General features: G+C 52.4%; 1 protein-coding gene across 1 annotated transcript in view; it reads left to right on the forward strand.

Annotated features, from left to right (window-relative positions):
* Positions 1-15,487, forward strand: part of LOC144141338 (acetylcholinesterase-like) — a 77,739-nt gene that overhangs the window by 18,549 nt on the left and 43,703 nt on the right. Inside the window, exon 2 of the mRNA XM_077672932.1 lies at positions 12,413-12,993. Within this exon, the coding sequence (XP_077529058.1) occupies positions 12,437-12,993 (557 nt within the window). The 5' untranslated portion in view covers positions 12,413-12,436. The remainder of the gene's footprint in view (positions 1-12,412; positions 12,994-15,487) is intronic.

Here is a 15,487-nt window from a genome sequence, read left to right on the forward strand (position 1 = left end):
GAACGGCGTCATCTGCGTAGTTTCCTGGATAGCCGTATTGTACACAAAGGCGACATACAGGAGCACTTCGTCCCAAGTCTTATGTTCAACGTCTACGTACATTGACAGCATATCCGCGATTCTCTTGTTGAGGCGTTCCGTTAGTCCGTTAGTTTGGGGGTGGTACGCCGTCGTTCTTCGGTGATCCGTGTTACTGTAGCGTAATATCCCTTGCATCAGCTCCGCCGTAAAGGCCGTTCCGCGGTCCATGATTAGGACTTCCGGGGCTCCATGTCGCAGCAAAACTTGGCTTATAAAGAACTTTGCGACTTCTTGTGCAGTCCCCTTCGGAAGAGCGGCGGTCTCTGCGTAGCCCGTCATGTAGTCTGTCGCTACAACAGTCCACTTGTTCTCGGATCGGGATGTAGGAAACGGGCCCAGAAGGTCCATTCCAATCTGTTGAAAGGGCCTAGATGGGACGGCGATTGGGGGCAGAAGTCCGGCGGGTCTCGTCGATGGTGTTTTTCGTCGTTGGCAGTCACGGCAGCTTCGGACGTAGTGGGTGACGTCGGATGCAAGGCGGGGCCAGTAGTACTTCATCTTGATTTTCCCAATTCTGCGAGCTGTGCCGAGATGTCCGGAAGACGGGTCGTCGTGGCACGCTTCCAAAATTTCGTCAAGAAGATATGCCGGGATGACAAGAAGATAATGCGCTCTCGTTCCGGGGCTGAAATTCTTCTTCAAGAGGACGGAGTTTTTCAGGCTGAATGCAGGTAAGTTGCGTTTGAAGGCCCTGGGCACGGCGACGTTGCATCCTTGGAGGTAGTCGATCATGACGCGTAGATCGGGGTCGGCACGCTGCTGGGCGGCCAGGTCGCTCTCAGTCACGACTCCGAAGAACGCGCTGTCTTCATCGGAGTCTTGAGGTGGTGGGTCGACGGGGGCACGGGACAGGCAGTCGGCGTCGGAGTGTTTCCTCCCGGATTTATAGACTACTGAACGTCGAATTCTTGCAGGCGCAAGCTCCACCTACCAAGACGGCCAGAGGGGTCCTTCAAATTGGCGAGGCAACACAGCGGATGGTGGTCGGTCACAACCTTGAATGGTCTTGCATACACGTATGGGCGAAATTTTGAAATGGCCCATATAATCGCCAGGCACTCTTTCTCAGAGGCTGAGTAGTTTCTTTCTTCCTTGGACAGACCACGGCTGGCATAGGCGATTACTTTCTCGCACCCGCTTTGCTTTTGTACGAGGACGGCACCCAAGCCTATATCACTGGCGTCCGTGTGCATTTCGGTTTCGGCGTTTTCGTCGAAATGCGCGAGCACAGGCGGGCTTTGCAGGCATTGTTGCAGCTCGCAGAAGGCTGTTTCTTGGGCATTTTCCCAGCTGAAAGGGGTGCTATCTTTGGTCAAGCGGGTGAGTGGCTCTGCAATGCGGGCGAAGTTTGCGACGAAGCGCCTGTAGTATGCGCATAGTCCGAGAAATCTCCGCACGCCCTTCTTATCTTTCGGTCTTGGGAAGTTCGCTATGGAGGAAGTTTTCGCCCGATCAGGCCGGACTCCCGCGCCGTTGACGACATGGCCCAAAAACTTGAGTTCCTCGTACGCGAAGCGGCACTTTTCAGGCTTCAGCGTTAACCCCGACGTACGGATGGCCTCGAGTACAGACTATAACCTTGCAAGGTGTTCGCCGAAAGTCTGGGAGAATACCACAACATCGTCGAGGTATACGAGGCAGGTGTGCCACTTCAGGCCAGCTAGCACCGTGTCCATGACTCGTTGAAACGTTGCTGGCGCCGTGCACAACCCGAACGGCAGCACCTTGAGCTCGTATAGGCCGTCCGGGGTTATAAATGCAGTCTTCTCTCGGTCTCTCTCGTCCACTTCAATTTGCCAGTAGCCGGTCTTCAGATCCATCGATGAGAAGTACTTCGCGTGGCAGAGGTGGTCGAGGGCGTCGTCGATTCGGGGTATGGGGTAGACGTCCTTTTTAGTGATTTTGTTCAGTCGCCGGTAGTCAACGCAAAACCTTAATGTGCCGTCTTTTTTCTTCAGGAGTACGGTCGGCGCAGCCCAGGGGCTTTTCGATGGCTGTGTGGTAAGGTGAACGGAAAGCGTGTGTGGCCAACCCCTAGGACGGTCAGATGGCTGGATCAGGCTGTGGGAAGAGGAGGAAGACGAGGAAAAAAGAGGGGACGGGCTAACCGAAGCTCCAGGCCGGCGAGACGACACGGCGTACCTCTCGTCCTTGTTCCGGAGGAGCGCTCAAACAGCCCTGGTGCCCGCTTGCCTCGCGGCGTAGGCCCGAGGAACACAACTTCTCAGCAGTGTCGGCCAGTCACCGACGCTGACATCCGAGCCAGGACTGGGGTTTGGTGAGACGCCGCGAAGACATTCTCCAGAGACTTGTGTTTTGCGTAACTGCCCGTCTGTGTGTGTTGGGTCCTGGGAACTATTCGCCAGTCTTTCATTTCGTGGTCTTGTCTTTGTGTTGGAAATACGAGTGCTGGCAACGTGCAACGGAGCGAGTCGTAGGTCTGGTGCGAGATACTAGTTGGACTCCTGATCATTACAAAAGTGGCGAGCCTGCCAGGATCCAGCTAGCATACTGACCGATACGCCTTCCGTACCGTACAGAAAGACCACCATGGACCTCGAGAAGCTTACAGCGCGAGGCGTCCGGTACGGCCTATCTGGGCATGAGCTCCGCGAGTGGGTTGAGAAAGAACGCGCCAACCAGCGCACTGAACGAGTCGCTCAGCGGGAAGCAAATCGCGAGGAGGACGAACGGCAGAAGGCCGCGGACGAACGGCTGAAGGCCGCGGACGAAAGGCGCAAAGAGCTTCTGTTGCTGGAGCTCAGACTTCGGGAAACGCCGGCAACTGCAGGGAACTACGAGAACGGCGTTAGACCGGTCGGCACGACACCCCCTGGGGCCGTGGTCAATCCTCAGAAGCTTCTCCCCATCTTTGACGAGCGCCGCGATGACCTATATGCATATCTACAGCGCTTTGAGCGGGTAGCTACTTCACAAGAATGGCCACCAGAGAAATGGGCCACGGCCATCAGCATGTGCCTCTCTGGGGAAGCTTTGACCGTCACAAGCCGTCTTACAGCAGAAGAATCGCTGGATTACCCCGCAGTCAAAAAGGCTCTATTGCAGCGCTTCCGCTTCACTGCCCAGGGCTACCAGGAGAAGTTCAGGGGAGCGCAAGCCATGGACGGCGAGACTGGACGACAGCTGGCTTCCCGGCTCTCAGAATATTTTGACCTTTGGATCGAGATGTCAGGTGTGCCGAAAACATTCGAAGGACTCAGGGACCTTATCGTCTCCGAGCAGTTTCTTCGATGTTGCCACGCCAAGCTCATTGTATTCCTGAAGGAGCGAGACTGCAAGACGCTGAGTTCTCTCGCGGACCATACCGACCGCTTCCTGGAGGCCCAAAATATCACTAACCTTGGGAATGACAGTGAAGAAACACCCAGAGATGGAAGTGATGCCCGAAACAAGTCGCTAAAATGCTACTTATGCAACCGCATCGGCCACACTGCCCCTAACTGTCACGTCCCTCTTAGGAACCCACCAAAATTCAAGAATTGCGGCAAGTCAGGGCACAGCGCTTAAGAGTGCAAAAACAAACCAACCCACCCGGAACATTATTTTGTCTCGTGCGCCTTCACACGGTTTTCTCAGGGTCATCCAAACCGGGTCTCCACTGCTTCCTCTAGGAACGCAGACGAAACCTCAGGCTTCCATAGCCGACGGGACTACAAGGCACCTCGATTTCTAGCGGACGGCCTACCCGTTGTTGAAGGGCGTGTACTCGAGGAACCTGTATGCGTTCTAAGGGACACGGGCAGCAACACCGTTATTGTTCGGCGCAGCCTCATTCCCGACAAGAGGTTTTCCGGAAAAACAAAGGAAGTCTTCTTTCTGGACGGGTCGGCGATGCAGTTACCAGAGGCGAAGATTCACGTTGACACGCCCTACTTCACAGGGGAAGTCGACGCCATTTGCATGGCAAACCCCACGTACCATCTTGTCCTTGGTATAACGTGCCTCGTGTGCGAGCAGCACTGAACCCAGATCCGTGCTGCGAGAGCACAAGCAGCCGGGACGAAAAACAGATTGGGCCTTTGAAAGAGGAAAGGCCACCAGCCGTTCCAGTGCTGATGTCTGCCATTGTCAAGGCGCAGACCAACAGCCGTTTTTTCAAGAAGCTAGGAGTTATGAGCTCTCTTTCGAAGGACGAGATAGCTCAACAACAGAGCAGCGATCCTTCATTGAAATGGTGCCAGCGGAAAGTCGGCAAGCGAGTTTATTACCGCCAGGGCCACTACAGCAACTTCCTACAGGAAGACAATATTCTGTACCGGCAGTACCACCGAGTGATGGGTGAAACGTACAGCCAGATTCTTGTGCCTAAGCCGCTCCGAGAATCGGTCATTCGAAGCTTACGCGAAGGTACCCCGGCCGGTCATCTCGGGGTACGGCAAACGCTTAACCGAGTGCTAAAAGAGTTTTACTGGCCTGGCGTCAACGTTGACGTGCGGCGGTTCGTCGCATCGTGTACCACCTGTCAGCGAACATACTCACCGGAAGAATCACCGCATGGAGGTGGTGCAGGTGTCATGGAAACTGGCTGGACCCATATTCAACGAACCCTTTAAGAGGTTTTTTGGTGGAACTGAGAATAGTTATAACAACTTCCTTAAAAGGGGGGTAATTGTGGTAAGGTGAACGGAAAGCGCGTGTGGCCAACCCCTAGGACGGTCAGATGGCTGGATCAGGCTGTGGGAAGAGGAGGAAGACGAGGAAAAAAGAGGGGACGGGCTAACCGAAGCTCCATGCCGGCGAGAAGACACGGCGTACCTCTCGTCCTTGTTCCGGAGGAGCGCTCAAACAGCCCTGGTGCCCGCTTGCCTCGCGGCGTAGGCCCGAGGAACACAACTTCTCAGCAGTGTCGGCCAGTCACCGACGCTGACATCCGAGCCGGGACTGGGGTTTGGTGAGACGCCGCGAGGACATTCTCCAGAGACTTGTGTTTTGCGTAACTGCCCGTCTGTGTGTGTTGGGTTCTGGGAACTATTCGCCAGTCTTTCATTTCGTGGTCTTGTCTTTGTGTTGGAAATACAAGTGCTGGCAACGTGCAACGGAGCGAGTCGTAGGTCTGGTGCGAGATACTAGTTGGACTCCTGATCATTACAGGCTGTATAATGTCGTCGCTGAGCATGTCGTCGACCTGAGTACGGACGGCTTCCCGCTCGTGTGAAGAGACGTGGTACGGTGACTGTCGGGTAGCTCGGGCTCCATCTTCGGTTATTATTCGGTGCTTCGTTAGAGGTGACTGGCGTAGTTTTGAGTTCGACGAAAAACACTCTCTGTAGCGATGCAGCAAATCCAATAATTTCTTCCGTTCTTCTTGCTGTAACGCCGGATTCACGTCGAAGGGATTCGGAAGCTTGAAGGTATCTTAGGGTGCGCGTTCAAAGTCGGCAACCGCGATCACGTCACTTGCTTCTTGCGTTTCTTTGAGGAACGCAATTGCAGCGCCCCTGTTTAAATGCTGGTATTCTTCGCTGAAATTAGTGACCAAAACTTGGGATTGGCGTTGCGTAAAGCGCGCAATGCCTCTTCCAACGGAGACACCGCGGTGGAGGAGCAACCTTTCGTCACTCTCTACAATACGTCGACGTCAGGAACAGCATCTTCACAGTAGACGGTGATCATCAAGCTTGCGTGCGGTGGCAGTGTGACGTGATAATCAGCAATCCTTAAAGCAGCACGGTGTTCGGGGTTCGGTTCCGGTGTCAGAGTGATCGGAGGAAAAAGTTATGGACTTGGTCTGTAGATCAATTATTGCGCCGTTGTCCGTCAAAAAGTCCATTCCAAGAATTACTTCGCGGGAGCAGTTAGGCAAAATGACGAACGCCGCAGGGTACGTTGTGCCGTCTATGGTGACGCGCGATGTGCACGTTCCACTTGGCGTCACGAAGTGGCCTCCTGCTGTGCGAATGTGCGGACCGTCCCATGTGGTCATAACTTTCTTCAGCTTAGACGCAAAAGGTCCGCTCATGTCTGAGTAGTCGGCTCCCGTGTCTATGAGGGCGATCGGTGGCCGAATTCGCCTCGGACGCGAATTCGGCCACCGATTTGGGGGGGTTGCGGACAAGGCAAGCAAAAAGTTCTTGCTTTACTCCTCGCATCAGAAACCTCAGTTTCTTTTCTTCCGTCATATCCGGGTCCGCGCGACGAAATAGTCGCTTCATTTCCTCAACGAATATTACGACTCCTTCGCTCGGGTGTTGCGTTCGAGTTTGCAGTAAAAGCGCAGCTCGTTCTTTTCTCACCACGGTCGTGAAGGTCTTAAGGAACTCGCTTTTGAATTGCGTCCAGTCGGTCAAGGCGCTCTCGTGGTTCTCAAACCAAGTTCGAGCTGCATCCTCCAAGTAAAAGAAAACATGCCGGAAGGTTTCTTCATCGTCCCACCTGTTGAAGATCCGCACGCGCTCCAGATTCTCCAACCATTCCTCCGCGTCTTAAGCCGGGGCTCCTCGGAATGCTGGCGGTTCCCGGGGCTGCTGCAGCAGTATTGGCGACGTTGGTTCTTGCACCATGGTTGTGGTTGCAGCAGTCGTTGTCTTGGGTCTTTCTGGCAGGAGGCCGAACTCGGGAGGCAATCCTTGCAGTCGGAGGCTGGCTCTAGTTGGACTGGGCTGGCGGCTTGCAGAGAGAGAGAGATAAACTTTATTTTGAAGCCTGTGTCCAAAGGACTGCTCGGCTTCTTGGTTAGGTTGCAGGGACTATAGTCCTGGCTATCTATAGTCCTGGCGTGGCTTGCAGAGGTCGTCATAAAGGGTGCGTACCCATCACCTCCACCAGATGTCACGAAGCCAGAGACGACGCAGTTCTCTCGAAGGAAAACACGTTTATTGGAGCGAACTTGTGCTCCCCTAACAACTGAAATATTACATGGGCGGCGAAGCAGCAGTCAGCAAAGTGACGTACTCAAGCGAGCGTCGGAGATCGAATGCCATGGCGTCTGCTCTGCAGGCTTTTATCTTTCGGCGCAAGTGTTTCTGGAACCGTCGATTCACATCCAGAACATTTTAGATCACAGAAGATTATTCTGGGCTAGCGACGTTAGGACTAAACAGTCTGCTTATCTGAATATGATAGCCCGTGCGGCATGGAAGTAAAGAATGAAAGACCCGCTTCGTTTGGAACGCAGATAACACAGCTGGGCGTAGCCGGGCAGTAAAAACAAACAGCAAATAAACAAACCCATACATGGTTCGCGGCATTATGTATATATATATATATATTGTTACGTGACGCACCAACTACAGGCAAACGACGAAGACGACGAAATACACTGGACGGTGCTCGGTTGGAGAAAGAAGAGGAAGAGGTTGATCGGCGAGCTTGCGAACTGTTCATTGATGCGCTTCTGCATGCAACCATCGCAGACTGTGTGAATACCGAAAATACGCCTTATTTTCATCCTAACATAGTGGTGGAGGTTGCGGAGTTGGTATCACCACCTCATCCCGTACCGCTCGCCCGGGCGTACTCCACCCACCACGGAGCTTCGGAGTGGACGCTCCGTTCTTCGCGTAACAATGCCTGGTGATGGAGCGACCGCGTCGACGACCCCCCTCGTCATCGTGTCTCATCCCCGAGAGTCTGGCATATTCACCGGTATGGGCGACAGTGATGTGGACGACTGGCTCAGCCTCTTCGAACGTGTTAGCGCTCACAACAGGTGGGGTCCCACCATCATGCTTGCGAATGTCGTCGTTTATCTGAAAGAGGAGAGTCCTGCACGCAAGTGGTTTGAGACGAACGAGACTGAGCTGACCAGCTGGGAAGTCTTCAAAACGAAGCTGCGAGAAGTGTTCGGAAAGCCTCTTGGTCGCCAGGTTGCTGCCCGCAAGCAGCTGGCATCGCGCGCCCAGACGTCGACTGAATAGTACGTCTCATACATTCAGGACGTTTTGGCCCTGTGCTCGAATGCTGACAGCACAATGCCGGAGGCCGACAAAGTGGGCCACATACTGAAGGGCATTGCGGACGACGCATTCCACCTTCTTATATGCAAAGACTGTGCCACTGTAGAGTCCATCATTAAGGAATGTCGGCGCTTCGAGGAGGCCAAAGGACGCCGTATAACCCACAACTTCACACAACTTCCACACACAGCATCGACCTCTTCGTGTGAAGATGGCAACCTACAAGCCCGCCTTCCCCGCCTGCAAGATCCCGTTCCATCGCCGTCGGATATCACCAAAATTGTGCGCCGAGAACTGGACCAGAGAACCCCTACTACAGCGGTGACATACCTGCCCGATCGGAACGACCTCAACACCGTTGCCCTTATCCAGGCCGTTGTCCGGGACCAAATAGCCAACATGGGCCTTCACTCTGTGTGCTCGATTAGCTCTCCGTTCGGACAAGGGTTCAGGTCGCCCGGTCCCCACAACGAACATCCTCCTCCACGCTACCCACGCCGTAACCCCGCTGAGTGGCGTACCCCGGACGATAAACCAATTTGTTTCCATTGCTCCAGAGTTGACCACAATGCCCGGTACTGTCGCAGCCGCCGGGTCTCGTTCTTCCGCAACAGTTACTCCGACTATAGTCCTCGACCACCCTTTGGCTACTCCGATGACCGGCAGAACTGCTTCTCGTCCCGTCCTGAGCTGAACATGACCAACTTTAACAGTCCCCCCACCAGATTCAACCGTTCGCCGTCGCCCCAACGCCGCCAGTCCCGCTCACCACAGCCCCGCCGTCCATCCCCGACGTCCGACTACGCTCGACCTTCTTCGGAAAACTAGGTAATACAGCTCCCGGAGGTGACGCTGCATTCCCGACCACGCCCGAAAATCCTCTCTTGACCTCGGCTACCCGGAACAATTTACTGGACGTTGAAGTCGACGGTGTTCCTTTCAGTGCCCTCATCGATACAGGAGCGCATTTATCTGTTATGAGTGGTAATCTTCGCCGCCGTTTACGCAAAGTTATGACGCCACCAACATCACATCTTGTTAGAGTCGCTGATGGAGGGACACCTGTTGTTATCGGAATGTGCTCTGCTCGTGTGACTGTAGCTGGTCATCGAACGACTGTTTTGTTCACGGTGCTTGGACGTTGCTCGCATGACCTCATCCTTGGCCTTGACTTTTTATCTGAGCACGCCGCCCTCATTGACTGTTCTACCAATGTCCTTCGCCTCGAGATGCCGATTTTACCAGCTCCCGACGATGCTCCCGACGAGTGGCTTTCCTCCAAAAAGCACATTCGCTTGGCACCGAGAGCAATAACTTATGTTCCCCTGTCGTGCAGATCCCAAGTTCTCAACGGTGATTACGTGGTGTCACCAATCATTGATGTGCTGCTTGCGCACAGCGTGAGCCTACCTCATACCGTAGTTAGTGTTACCAACAACGAAGTCACGTTGCCCTTCCTGAATTTCAGCTTCTGTCCGCAGGTTCTTCCGCACGGTATGACACTCGCCACGTTGGCGCCGGTTTGTGATTACGACGTTTCCGCAGCAACCTTTGGCGAACCTTCAATCGATGCTGAAACAGCCCGCCCGACTCCTCCGCGGGAGGATGCCGAACTTTCGAAGATGATTGCAGCTGATCTAACGCCAACGCAAGCTCAAGACCTGCGTTGCGTTTTGGAGTCATACAGCGACATCTTCGATTTCGGTGATCGTCCTTTGGGCCAGACATACATCGTCCGTCATCGTATTAACACCGGATACGCCAGCCCTGTGCACAAACGGCCGTATCGTGTGTCCCACGCGTAGCGGCTTGTTATCCAAAAAGAGGTGGACAAAATGCTTAATAGAGACATCATTGAGCCATCCTCAAGTCCTTGGGCGTCTCCGGTTGTCCTGGTTAAAAAGAAAGATGGAACCTGGCGATTCTGCGTGAACTACCGGCACCTGAACAAAATCACAAAAAAGGACGTCTATCCACTTCCAAGAATCGACGATGCGCTCGATTGCCTTCATGGTGCCGCGTACTTTTCTTTCATTGATCTCCGCTCCGGCTACTGGCACGTCACTGTCGATGACGAGGACCGTGAAAAGACGACTTTTATTACACCGGACGGACTCTACCAATTCAAAGTAATGCCATTCGGACTTTGTAATGCCCCAGCTACGTCGAGCGAACGATGGACTCTCTCCTCCACGCCTTTAAATGGTCGACTTGCCTTTGCTATCTTGATGACGTTATCGTCTTTTCTCCAACGTTTGCGACCCACCTCCAGCGACTGTCAGACGTTGTGGCCGTTTTTCGCCGAGCCGGACTTCAACTTAACTCTTCCAAATGCAAGTTTGGACGACGGCAAATCACCATCCTCGACCACCTGGTCGATGCTAAAGGCGTGCAACCTGACCCCGACAAGATTGAAGCTGTGCGAAAATTTCCCGTTCCTCGCTCAGCAACAGATGTACGTAGTTTTGTCGGTTTGTGCTCCTATTTCCGCCGCTTCGTCCGAAATTTTGCCGAAATCGCCAAACCCCTTACCGAACTTCTCAAGAACGATACTCCATTTGCTTGGGGCCCTGCACAAGCCTCGTCGACACTCTGACCAGCTCACCAATCTTGGGCCACTTCGACCCTTCTGCTCCGGTGATAGCAACCACAGAAACACCGGTGATAGCGACTTGCTGATGGTACTCCAGCGAAAGGTGACAGCGATTGGATTCTAGGAAAGCTACAGTGAAGACACAAGCAACGGTGGTGGTCGCTGGTTGACCAAGGCTGCAGAACGGTGGCACAAAGGAAGAGAAGGTGTTGAAGAATGCTATCGGATGTTCTTCGCATATTTTTTTCTTTCAGTTTAGTTGCTTGAATGTATACTTGTTTTGCAAAGGCTCGGATGAATATAAAATATGCATTTATTACCTTCACTACGCAAGGAGCAACCTAATACGTGCATAAAGAAAGACATTTTGTAGTGTTTTGTAGGTCGTCACATAAAAATTTCCCGGCTATTTTGTGCGCAACTAAATCTCCCGATTGGTCGAGAGGGAGAGCGCCGCAAAATTTCGAAATGCCAAGGGCCCCAAAAATATCGAGGTTGGCCAACCCACTAATCCACCTCACTCAGCCCGCTAATTCCTCTAATCCAAATTAATCAACATACCGAATCCCCCTACGTCACATATAGCTCATCCACTCATCTCACGAAATGCACCTTAGTCTATAGGCTAATCCGCATTATTGACTTTAATCCATGCGCCCCTTAAATTTAAAGGTTGAGCAGATTCAAGATTAAATAAAAATTGATTGATTGTAGGGCTTAACACGCCGACGCAACGCAGGCGATGAGGCCGCCTTAGTGGAGGGCTCCAGATTAATTTTGACCACCTGGGGAGAAATCTCGTACACACGGGCGTTTTCGCTTTTCGCCTCCATCAGAAAAGCGGCGTCCGCGGCCGGGAATCGAACCCGCGACCTCGTGCCTAGCAGCACAACGCCTTCGCCACTGAGCCGCAGCGGCTGGTGATTACATAGAAATGCTGTCGCATCTATTTTAAAAGGGGAGTTGAGAAGGCCCCAAAGGTTTTTTTTAATTGCAATGCTCTCTTAGGGAAGTTAACAAGGGACACAACGTCACTGTACGAGAAGTGCCAGTGACGTGGAGGACTGCGAGTGCTTGTGTCTCACCGCTATTTGTACGTATTGCATATTCAAGCTATAAGAAGTGCAACGTTTGGATTTATTGTTGATGACGTCCCTGAAGTCGTTCAGAAGGGTCAGGGATTCATTCGAATTACAACACATTGAAAACTTTGCGAATATCAAACACATAGGAACCATGAATAATAATAAGCCATGATATGTCGCCTCGGAAAATGCGTTCGAGCTAAACTTATTCTAAATGCAAAAGAGTATTGGGGGCGATGGACAGTATCTAACGCAATGTGATACTTTGTACGGACACGTTTACAATAAATTGAGGGTAATTATGGGACGAGAAAGTGACGGGTTGCGTGGCCACAGACTGTACGTGCTACTGTCGGGCGAGCGGTAAAATTATCCTCAGACAGAAAGTAAAGCATTCTATTCAAAAACTGGAAATTACAATCTTGAAGCAGCCGAACCGGTTCGGAACAATTCCTTCAGTTCGTTCCGGTTCGTGTTCAGTTCCAAAATGGCGGGGGAATGGGGGTTCGGTTCGGTTTCGGTTCCTTGCAAAATTCGGCTGTGGTTCCGGTTTTAGGTTCGGTTCCGGTTTGACACCCTGGTCAAAATTCCCTTTCTCTTGACCAGTGGGAGTGCAAGCTGGCCAGCTCACGGTGCCAGTTACGCGTCATAGCTCGCGCCCAGGCTTTTGTGCTCAATAAACGTTCTCCAATCCAGAGCCCAATGAGCCCACCAGTAAACACTCGCTAACTTTCCAGGCTTGTGACCAGCAGTGCGGCGTCATGAACAACGGGCCCGTGGTCCTGGGCCTGATCCTCAGGGCGCTGTTCTCCGTCGCGTACGACGCGGAGCGGCCCACCGAGCGCGGCCCCGTGGGCGGGCGTAGCGTCGAGGTCCTGGGCCGGAGCGTGGAAGAGTACCGGGGCATCCCTTACGCAAAGCCTCCCGTCGGAGAGCTGCGGTTCAAGCCCCCGGTGCAAGCCGAGCGCTGGGACGAGGTCCTCGATGCCACCAACGGACGAACCGCCTGCGCGCAGGTGCGTGCAAACGGAGAAGTGCTGTCGGGCGACATCGCGTACACCGAGGACTGTCTCTACCTGAACGTGTGGACGACCAGAAAGGCCAGCGAGCGGGCTCCCGTTCTGGTCTGGATCTACGGGGGCGGATTCACGTACGGATCGGCCTCGTACGACAACTACACGGGCGCCGTGCTCGCAGCAAAGACAGACTGCGTCGTGGTGTCGATGAACTACCGTGTCGGGATACTGGGCTTCCTGAACGCCGACAGCCCGGAGGCGCCCGGGAACGTGGGACTGCTGGATCAGCACATGGCGCTCGTGTGAGTGACTTCCGCTGCGGCTGGTTTGTGCTTGGGCCAATAGGTGTCCTCATCAAGAGCTCAAGTTATTTTTTCTTTTTAATTTTGGAAGGCTTTTAGTCGCCGAAGTTACACTGGATATGAAGCGCCGCTTAGTAGGGGGATTCCGATTAATTTTGACCAGCTGAGGATTGTTACGTTCGCCGAAAGCGTCACACACGGGCGTTTTCGCTTTTTGCACCACCAGAAAAGTGGCTGCCGCGGCTGGAAATCGAACCCGCGTGCTTGGGATTAGCAGACGAATGCATTAGCCTCTAAGTTACCGCGGCAGGCCCGCGGTAGACTATTTGTACAGTTTATCATGCATTCAGTGTTTGAACGTGCTGTCCAGTTTATTTAGCGTGTTCTATCCGCTGGCCAAAGCCGCTTTGTGAACAAGAAGCATCTGAAATTGTTAGAACCTCGTGCACTCGATCGTATAAAATAAGGAACGCAGCTAAAATTTTGGGACATTTCTAAGACAACTGGAAAATTAAGGTCATTACTGCATAAAGACAGGTAGCTTTCATAAAACTACATGACGTCCAAATTCAAAAATCTTGTAATAACCGAAACGAAGCATCCTGGTTGCCTAAATTAATCCGCAGTCCACTGCCACGGCGTGGCCCATAGCCCGGGTGTAGGTTAGGCGGGTAAATTATGGTCGTCAAAAACAACGATCGAAAACATAGCCACACATAAAGGACAAAAAGAAGTCCTAAAAATGTTATGGAAATGGGATGACCCTTTCTGAATGAGACCAGACACAGAGTAGAAAGAAAAAAAGCGCCCGTCCTCGCCTGTCGCATTCTTTGAACATATTTGTGTTCAACAGCGGAAGTTCATGGAAACCCAAGTAGTTCGAATTCATATGTTATTAACAACGAAAAAGGTCAGGAAAATATAGAATGAAAGGCCGCAATAGAGAGGCCGCTTGGGAAAGGCAGGTCGTGAGCAGTGACGTGGAGATGACGAGTCGTCTATTGACCCTCCAGCTGGAAGTGTTCTTACCGTTTCGCAGCAAAACTTCTCTCTGACCGTATTTTTGTAGAAAAAAAATACGGAGCTGCTTTTGTGTATCCCCGAACAGTCCAAAATAACAGACTCAGGGCGCCTTTGTTTTCTCCGGTTTGTAGTGTGATACTGCAATGGCTAAAGCCAGGGCGGATATTACAGCTGCACCCTTGAGGCTATTGTCAATCGAAAGTATCTGTTCAGGACTTTAAACCAAAATGTAAGCTATTTCATGCCCAGAAAAGTATTGAGGGACTTCTGCTATATCATTGACGTGTGCACGCAGAGCCTTGACGAACAGCCGTGCAACTTGGCGCCTAGCTTGGAGAAATCCCACCGATGGTTTCACACGGCGCACAGAAGGTGTGAAAAGAGCCCCCACGTGTTCTGAATGTAAAATTTTGACAATGCAAATTAACAAATGTTTGTAATGAAAATTAACTTTTGGGACAGAATACGGCTTAGTTACATTACAAGGTACACTAACACGTGCGAAAGCACCGGTAAAATCTTCCGGAATACCAAAGTTATCGACATGCATCGAAAATTTTGTCAGAGTTAGGACAACAGCTTTCGCCGGGCTTGAATTGCAGCTTTTTAAAGCGAAGCTTTATTTACAATACTGCCTTTGGTCCATTCATTCCTCTCCCGACATTTCGTGCGCTGCCGCTGTGGTCTTGTAGGAAGCGTCACTGGGTTTCTTACAACAGCTCCAGATGGCGCTCGCCCCCGCGCACGGAAATATAGAGAAAGAAGTGGAGAATCAAAGAGAGCCAAGGTAAGCAAAAATTCAGGGAAGATGATTGCACTCACGGGCAAAACTTGAATGGCGAAGCTGTTGCAGGGCAGCATTGCCGTACACATAGTTAAGTTTCGGTATCACTGTTTGCGGTATCACAGCGTCGTAGTTGCGGTGCTAGCAATCGTCGTCATATGCATTGGAGACGTCGTCGCCTCCTTTGCGGCGAGCGATGGATGCAAAGTCATCCTCACCTTTGAAGACTTCCACTAGCTCGATTGGCGAAGCTTGAACTAAGTCACGCAAGGCTTGAACCATAGCGAACTGCCGGATTACTTTACACGACGCATTTGTGCAATTTTGAAACTGTTTACGTGTTCAGTCGTTTCTTTTCACTGTGATAGTAGTAGTAATCGTCATATGCATTGATATCGCAGTGTTCCTCATGCCAAGCATTACATGCGCGGTTGCGCTTGGCGACAGCGCTGGAGTTTTTTTGTCTTCGCTAAAGCCATTGCGCGAGCCGGGTACTCGGCGCTCGCTGGAAGGCACGCGCTCACGAGCGCCCGGCATTTTCTCGCTACTTGTGCTTTCTGCCAGTTTTCTTTATAAAGCCACTGCGCTTGGCGGGAACGCTCGGCTGTCGCCACGAGGCACGCGCTCGCGAGCGCTCCGCACTTTCTTGGTATTTTTTTCTGCAACACCAGTCTTACAGCTTGTGCA

Source organism: Haemaphysalis longicornis, unplaced genomic scaffold (assembly GCF_048455015.1).
Source record: "Haemaphysalis longicornis isolate Haplotype H1 unplaced genomic scaffold, Haemaphysalis longicornis Haplotype H1 scaffold_6, whole genome shotgun sequence".
Taxonomy (NCBI): domain Eukaryota; kingdom Metazoa; phylum Arthropoda; class Arachnida; order Ixodida; family Ixodidae; genus Haemaphysalis; species Haemaphysalis longicornis.